Source organism: Mycteria americana, chromosome 2 (genome assembly GCF_035582795.1).
Source record: "Mycteria americana isolate JAX WOST 10 ecotype Jacksonville Zoo and Gardens chromosome 2, USCA_MyAme_1.0, whole genome shotgun sequence".
In the NCBI taxonomy this organism is placed as follows: Eukaryota; Metazoa; Chordata; class Aves; order Ciconiiformes; family Ciconiidae; genus Mycteria; species Mycteria americana.
Window position 1 is genome coordinate 739,822 of NC_134366.1, and position 8,501 is coordinate 748,322.

General features: G+C 51.1%; 1 protein-coding gene across 3 annotated transcripts; it reads left to right on the forward strand.

Moving 5' to 3' along the window:
• The first annotated feature begins 726 nt into the window (after positions 1–726).
• Positions 727–7,991, forward strand: LOC142405170 (uncharacterized). 3 transcript variants are annotated; one of them, XM_075492138.1, is made up of 5 exons: positions 727–780; positions 2,023–2,672; positions 3,849–3,969; positions 5,660–5,761; positions 5,990–7,991. In XM_075492138.1, the coding sequence occupies exons 2-5, from the start codon at positions 2,307–2,309 to the stop codon at positions 6,517–6,519; spliced, it is 1,119 nt and encodes a 372-aa protein (XP_075348253.1). In that variant the 5' UTR covers positions 727–780; positions 2,023–2,306; the 3' UTR covers positions 6,520–7,991. The 3 variants fall into 3 exon arrangements, with proteins under 3 accessions (XP_075348253.1, XP_075348254.1, XP_075348255.1); XM_075492139.1 differs by lacking the exon at positions 727–780 and adding an exon at positions 870–1,865; XM_075492140.1 differs by lacking the exon at positions 727–780 and adding an exon at positions 870–1,521.
• The last annotated feature ends 510 nt before the right edge of the window (positions 7,992–8,501 follow it).

Sequence of the window (8,501 nt, forward strand, 5' to 3'; positions counted from 1 at the left end):
TCAGAGCGTGTGGAAGCCACCGGCAACGGAGAAGGGGGAACAGCCGGTTGCTCTTCGGGCTGGGACAGGGCTCGTCCCTGGGGTCAGCCTGCCCTCCAGGCGGGGGGGGCTCCGAACGAGCCCCCATCCCCAGGCTGGGGACGTGCGGAGCCAGTCCCGTGCTCCGGGGCAGCGCACCCCGCTTCCCGCCGCCGCCCTCAGGCTCTCGGCGCCCTTCCCGCCACCAGTCCTCCGTGAGGAGGCCCCGGGCCTGTGGCCCCTCCTCCTGCGGGCGGCCGGACACGGGGCTTCGCCGCCGAGCCCCGCTTGCCGGGAGCCGGCCGGTGCGTTTGCCGGCGCCTCGCCTCACCGCCCCGCTCTCCCGGCCAGGCCCCGCCGCGGCGGGAAGCGCCTCGGGCCCGGCGCCGCTCCCTCGTTGCTATGACAACGAGAAAGCGCGGGCTCGTAATCCCGGCCTCCCTTCCCGTGAGGTCACGCTTGCTTCCTCCAATCAGCGTCCTGTTTCTTCGTGTGCTGGCCAATGGGAATGAACGTGTCTGCCCGACCCTCTTCGTGGAGGCCGCGCCGCACGTGCTCGTGGTGATTGGCTGTCGTGGGGCAGCGCGCGCCAATGGGAGGGCGGGGGCAAGCGGCCGCCGGCCAATGGTGAGGGGAAGTGGTCCGGCTTACCCCGCCCAGGGTTGGCTGCGCGTGGCGGCCGGCGCCCCGCCCGATTGGCTGCTGCCCGGAAGAGGGGCGGGGCGTGGCGCCGCGGAGGAAGATGGCGGCCCGGCGGGGGCGGTGAGCGGCCCGGGGCGGGGGGTGCCGGTCGTCCCGCGGGGCTCGGGGCCTCCCGCCAATGCCCTGGGGAGGCGGGGGTGTCCCCCGGGGTGCGGGGTCCCTGAGGGGAGGCCCGCGTCCCCCCTCGGCACCGGTGGTGCGGGGCGGTGAGGGGGGGGAACGGCCGCCCTGGGGGGCCCGGGCCGCGGGAGAGGCCTGCGCCTGCCGCGGGGGCGGGGCGGGGGAGGTCTGCGTCCCCCTGCGGTGCCCCGGGCGCTGGGACGGGCTTTGCAGGCCACCGGCGCCCGCGGGCCGCGTCCTCCCTCCGTCCGCCCTGCGCACACGCCGCCCCGGGGGCTGCGCGGCCGCGTTCCCTCGGGGCCCTGGCCCGGGACTGCCCCGCGGCACGGGGAGGGGAGCGCTGGTGGGTGCTTCCTCCCGCAGTTGTGCAGCGTGGGGTAAGGTGCAGACGCTCGGGGGATGGCAGCAGGGCTGCTGCTGCTCTCGGTGCCTTGGGAGAAGCGAGGGGTGCCCTGTTTTCCTACAGCGTCAGCTTAACGGGGCTCGGGTGCCGGCCCCGGGGGAAACAAGGACCTCCTCCTGCCCCACTGGACACTGGTGCACAGGAATGGGGAGCGGGCGGGTCCGCAGCAGGGCTCCCAAGTTGGCAGAATGCCCTGGGGCAGAGGTGCCCGATTTCCTCCTGCATCCGATACCAGAATGGGTCACGAACCATACGTGTTCCCAGAAGCGTATGTGATGGTGAGGGTAGTAGCTAGCATTACACCTGGGCTACGTTTGTTTCCAGAAACGTTCCCCGTGTGCTCTGTAGAGCTCTTTCTCTTCCTGGGTTCTTTTTGTGGGTGCATGCACTGACGATTTCTATCATCCTCGTTTCCTAACGGTTCCTCTTGGTGGTTTTCTCCTCTTCTCAATGCGCCTGGCCAAAGATCTCCTCTCCGACTGACATCCCCGAGACTCGCCTTCTCCAGCATGCAGCCGATACGATGGGGAAGTCCTTGTTCAGACCCCACGTATCAACCCGAGTCTTCATTGTCTGGAAGTTATTTGGCTATCGCCCTTTTGTTGCTGCCTTCTGAATAACTGTGTCATAAGCTTTGTTGTGGAGCGTGGGAGGATTCCTCGTGGATACGCAAATTAATGAAGTGCATATATATATGTGTACACAGCAGAAGTTACTTTAAATGTAAATCTGCATAGTAATGGTCCATTAAGCTAATTTTAAAGATTTTTGCCTTCCAGATTGCGTGCTGTCGCTTTGAAGCGGGGAAGCCACGTGCTGTGAAAGGGAACCTGGCTCCTCCTCTCCGAGTGCCGCAGGCGTCAGCGGCGGTGAGCTCCGTGTCTCTGGCAGTGAAGTTCAGCACCGCGTTTCACTTCTTCATGACCTCAGCTCTTTCTGTCTTTCAAAAGCATGTTTTTTCTTGAGAAGTTTAGGCCCATTTAATCCTCGAGTTGATTAGAAACTCTTTAAACCCTCCTCCTAGCACATTATTTTTGGATTTATTCCTCTTTCTCGTTTTACAATGGTTTATTGCTCGGCGCTGAACTGTCAAAACGCCACCAGCGGGGTGTACAAGAACAGTACCGTCACTTTCTATGGTTTTCCTTTACAAAATCAACCTCTTCTGAAGCAGTGGATTCACAACATGGGCCGGGACATGGGAACACCTTCCAAGCATCAGCGACTGTGTTCGAAGCATTTTGAGGACAGTTCTTTTGAAATTGACCCCTTAAAGATTAGAAAAAACAGACGTCTGCTGAAAGAAGCTGTTCCCAAAAAATTCATTTTGGGTGAAGACGGAAACTGGCTCGTTGGCACACCTCGAAGTTTCTGTGCTGGGATAAGTAATAAAACTCGAAAACGAATCCGGAATCCTGAGCACTCAAGGGTAATTAAGATGTTTGCTATTGCATTTACTGCCCCTAAATTAAGAGAAGATTTGCACGTGAAGCACTTTAAGGAAGCAGCAGTAGGTGAAACATGCTATGTGGCAGTAAAATGTTACCAGCAACACAGTGGGTTTCGTTTTTCTCCCCGTAATTGTGGAGTGTGGAGGTGGCACTGGGAGGTCGGTGACTGGGGAAATTAAAGGCATCCTGGCACTCTTTGTGCTCGAATTCCAATTTTGTGCCTAAATGTTAGGCAGGAAATCTGCTGTTTGTTGGAAATGCAGTCCCGCTTCATGCTGTAAAATGGATTCGCTCCCTGCAGACCTGTATTTGTACGCGACAGTCCCCATGCTTGGAAAAATTTCCTTTAGAGTCGCCGAGATGATGTGTTGGTGGCACAGTGCCCACGGTGTGGGTGTTTGGGGCTGAGACAAAGGCTTAACTGCCGCTCGAGCTTCTCCCCTGTGTATTTAAGTTGGATTGTGATCCCATCTAACAACAAATTAATGAAACTTAATTATTTCTCTTGGCAGTGGATTTGTACAGTTGGGTTTATACGTGGCACAAGCTGCAAAACACCTGAACCAGTGAGATGTGCGTTAGGTTAAAAGGCAAATTGAAGCCTATTCAAAGGCAAGCACGTACAAACGTGGTACTCCGTAGGTATAAAGTACGGATACAAAGTATGTACACAGTACGTACCTATACATTGCAAAAGAGGCAGTAGTCATCTCCTCAGTATTTGTGGGGCTTCATTTTTTGTTTGTGCTAACTTCTGTTATTGGGGAAGAACTCTCACAGCCAGATCTGACAGACTGCGGCACTGCCTCAGGGCTTATTTAAAATACACCCTGGAGCATCGTCTGCTTGTCTGTGAAGGGGAGAGCCAAATTCCCCAATGGGGCTGGGTATCGATGGTGACCACAGATTTGTTGTTTTACGACTAGTTGTTGACCCAGTCGTTACAGAGTCATTGTTTCAGTTGAGTCGCATTATTTTCAAGTAATTTTACTCATTCTGAGCTACGTACAGAAATAACAGTAGAAGATTCCTATATAAAGCCCTTAATTAATGTGCTGGTTATAGGTAGCGTGGGCATTGGTGACCGCTTGTTTAATGCTGTTCAAGGATGTACGACTTGCCGATGGCATTGACTGTTGAACGCTTTGGTTTAGGTCCCTGGGACGTTTGATAATGCTGCAGCCCATGAGGGGAAGAACTTGGAAGACTGGCAGAAAGAACTTTACAAGAAAGTGATAAAGGACAGTTATGAATCTTTAACCACGTTGGGTAAAGGTTAGTTTTTTCCCTTTTCTCGCTGAAGGCTCACGGATCTGTGCTGTTTCTGGCCTGGCTCTTGTCTCACGGTCACTCCTCAAATCCTTTGATTTCTAGCGGATTAATCTTTAGGTACTTCTGAATCTTTATGAGAGAAGACAACCTCCACCATCTTTTCTTTAAAGACTGGATAGTCGCTTTTCCAATGCCTCCGCGACTGCTGCCTCCCTGCGCTCTGTCGATGTCAGAGTCTCCGTCTGTGCGCGGAGGTGACGCCTTGTCTGCCTGATACGGGCAGAATAATAGAGAGTGAAAGGGTCTCCCCTGGTAGAGGGGTTTGGGGTCTCTGACGGTGCCCCTGGTAACGCACGTGCGAACTAAAACGAGGAACAAAGGAGGGTGGGAAAGGTTTAGATAGACGAGCTCAGGAGCTGCAGTGACACACGGTATCGTGGATCCTGTGGACTTGTTAATTCTAGTTGAGTTGTGAGTATTTTCATCATCCCCAAATCCTGATGTGTGGTGGGTTTTGTGATTCACTGAAGAGTCTTGATCTATTTTGATGCAGAAATAGTTAAATAACATGAATGATTAGAAAGTAGAAAAATGAAGATATCTTAGCGATTGGTTTTTAAGTGCCCAACTATACGTTTGTCTGAAGTAATTGTTTTTTAAATGTGAAGGTGTGAGCTTCCACTGGGTGCTCAGCTTTCAGGTAGTTCCTTGGATTAACAGAAGAAGAACCTGCTGTAATTAGGGGCTAAAAGTGCATTTGCTTGTCCTCTGGACTGGAGGAACAGAAGCGCTGTGATACCCCAGGAGCCTCAGTTTGCGCTTTGTGCCACTCTTCAGTTCTGTTTAAGAAATGCTGATTTAGCCTCACCTCCTTCTGTTGCTACTTCTGCACTTTCAAGTTTGAAATTACATGAAATAATGAGACAATGTCATTCCACTTTTTTTTCCCTTTACATACCTTCTGTTTTTTACAGTAGAAAAGCTAGAGCCTGCAGACGGCTGCCTCTATTTTTCTTTTTTTGTACAACTCTGATCTCTTAACAAAGTATGTGCTGTGCATGGCATGAGGAGGGATTAGCTGGGGGAAAATAAGATCCTGTATCAGAAAGGCAGTTAGGACTGAATCATAACATACAGCACCGGACAGCTGGATTAGGTGTTAAGGCTGTAATCAATTTGAGACCTTCCACTTTTGAACACTTAGCTTTTCAACCTTTTGGATATAATTTCTGGAATACTTTAAAAATTGGAAAAGGAATATTGCCCGCCTGCTTCCCAGCCACCCTCTCTAGATGCCAGAGCAGCTGCATTTGCTGTTGCCTCCTCTTTGGACCTTTCCCCGGAGTAAAAGAGACAGTGGGTTATGCAGGTGTTTGCTAGAAAACAGCATCACAAAGTCTTTTCTTACAGTTCTAGGAACAACTAGAAAATTGTTGTTCTTTGAGAAAGCAGAAGGCAGTATTTTTCATGTAAATTAACAAAAATGTTACCAAAAAAGGGCATAAGTAAACTAGAGGGCTCAGAGAGGTAAAGTGAACAGGCTGACAAGCTATCTGCAGCACTGGTCTTTGTGCAACGTATCCTTTGTCTACGTCAATACAATTAAAGTAGGTTAGGAAATATCTTTGTAATAATGGAAAAAAAACCCAGAGGAAAATAATAACCATCATTTCCATGTTCTGTTCCTTTGCAGACTGTCCTGTTCCCAAAAGCAATGTCCAGACAAGAGAAGTGCTGCATGTCAAGGATCAGCGGGATTTTGAGGAAAGGGAGATTCCTGCGAGTCTTACCACAGGTGCGTGGTGGTCTGAGACGCATCAAAAATTAAATTGGCCGCACGTTGAAACTGCATGGGCTTGTAGGATTAAAGGGAGGGAGGATTCTAGTGCATCCCTGCTTTTTTTACCCAAAGCTTCTTTTCTCTGTATGGAGGTAGCCACGGTGAATCGGGAATTGTTGTTCTTCGGAGATTTATGTTGTACCACGTCAGATAAAGGGAACATTTGGAATCTTTCTGTTCCAGGCTGCAGTGGTACTGTGATCGGACCCGAGTTGCCGAGTCACGCAAAGAGTTCAGAGCAGACAGAACTGTATGGATCGTCCTCAGGAGGATCCCGAGACCTGACTTGCCAAATTTCGGAGAAGGGGGTAACACCTGAGAGTTGTCAGAATTCAGCAACAGATCAGGCAAATCCCACGGGAAGCAGAAGAGGTAACAGCTCTCCTGAGGAAGGGGAACCTAATGAATTCGAAGAGATACTTTCTTATCAGCAAACCCGCGCAGGAGAAAGACTGTATCTGTGTACAGAATGCCAGAAGACTTTTAAATTGAAAATCGGACTTCTAAAACATAAGCAAATTCACACCAAAAAGAATCAGGTGTCATACATATGCACAGGCTGCGGTAAAAGCTTTGGTCGCCATGCAGACCTGATTCGCCACCAGAGAACTCACACAGGGGAGAGGCCTTACAAGTGTACGGAATGTGAGAAAAGTTTTATGGAAAAACCGAGACTCACTAATCACTTGCGAACTCATAACGTACACATGTAACCAGCGTGCCACAAGCTTTCCTGGGATAGATTTTCCCTTCAGTTATCAAAAAATCCCTCTCCATCCAGAGACGATGGCTTATAGTCATACATTGATTAAAGGGAAGCTTTAGGATAAGAACTGAATCCAGTTCAAGCATGAAAGGCATCTGGTTGGTGCCAGCCTAATAGTCGTTGATTAGGAGCTGATTTTAATTAGCAGCTAGATGATTCATATCTGGGAGGAGGAGTTGTATAGAGCAGCATTGACTGTACCAAAAGCATTAATAAAAACCTCTCCTGGCGCACCAAACAGCGCGTGCTAGAGAATGTCTGTATTAATGCAGAAAAATGCTGGGAGTTCTTCAGGAATGAGAAGACTGAGAAACTGTCACGATGAGAACAGGGTTGTCCGCAGAGCTGTGAGCAGGAAACGGAGCTTCTAAGAGCGTAGGTTAAGGTGAATGGTTGGGTTTGATGTAAAAATAGCAACCGAAAACCAAAAAGTTAGTTCAGCAGTTACAGTCGGAGGACAGCAGCGGTGGCAGTGAAAGCACCGTCACGTGGAAATAATGACCAGAATCAGTTGCTTCAAACATCTGTTTACTGGGGGCAAGATGCCATTCCAATTTCTGAGATTCTGGAAAAGAGCATGGGTATATTCTTAATGCATGTGCAAAGTATAGGTAGCAATACTCCGTAAACTGAAAAGAAAGCAGTGGCTTTGGCTGCAGGGACAAGGTCAGCAGCCAGGAGGGGAGTCCTGCAGAGGCAGCGTTTGTCGATCACGCGTCTTCTCTCCACGGGCTGGTGATATTCAGCATTTTTGCTTATTCCAGTTGAGTGCAAAGAATGAAAAAGTCGTGTTACCTCCAGTCCAGGCGCCTGCTTCGCAGTGAGCCCGTGAGTGAGGTCGATGTCCTCAGCTTCCCGTGAGGAGCAGTAGAGCAAGAAACGGCTGGTGCTGTGGTGGAGCTTGATAACTTCTGAAGGGGATCGGGGCCTTCACTTGGCCCCAAGGGATCCCTGCCCATCCCAAGCACGGGAGTAATGTCCAGAAAACTCTTTTATCACATTATTTCCTTCTCGTAATTGCCCTGGGGACAGCTTTTCTTTTATTCTTCTCCCACGCAGCTTAATGCCTTAGTGGTCACAAGTACGCTGCGTGCTCCTGAATGAGGATTCTTTGGAGCGAGGCGATTCCTTGTGGAGTGAACCCTGTAAAACGCCATCCCACCAAAACCGCGGTTCCTTCTGTGAAACAGTTGAAGAACAGCTGGAATAGCGGGGCTGAATCTGGCGTGTGGTCGTACGCCTGCAGCGGCTCGTTCAGGAGCTGCTGAAAGTCAATCCTGGAGGAAAGACCTCGCGTAGGAAGCTCTGCCTCCCTCCCCCACTCGCAGGCACAGAGCTGAGGAACATCCGACCAGGCAGAGACGGTCGCTTAAATCTGAGACTTTCTACGCACTGAAATACAAACAATCACCTTGTTTAGAGGTTTAAGCGGAGACAGAGATGAAACGGAGTTAGAGATGGAAAACCACGCGGGCGGCGTGGCTGTCCGAAATGACGACAGCGTGTAGTGTCTCGCTTGCTCAAAACGCTGAGCGAGTCTTAAACAACGAAATTGGGCAAAAACGTTGAAGAGGTTCGGTAATAAAGCTAGGTGTCTCCCACGTGCGAAGCACTGAAAGATTAGCTCTCGGGTTAGCAGCGGGCAGAGCGAGGGTGAACGGCTGCAGGAGGCGTGGTTGCTGTCGAGCGTATTCCGTGCTCCTGTCTGAACAGTGAAGGTTCAGCTGTGCAGGGGAGATCCAGGGTCAGGCCGTATTGGAATGACTCGTGTCCTGAGACACGAGCGACAGAAGAACCGGCAGCGCGCTCGGTATCTGTGATTTGGTGGAAACTTGTGTGTCGGTTTTCTTTGCCCTGTAAGCAGAAGGGCTCTGGTGTGGCGGGAGGGTTTCTCCCAACATCCCGACCCTCTCGCCTGAAACTCAGAGT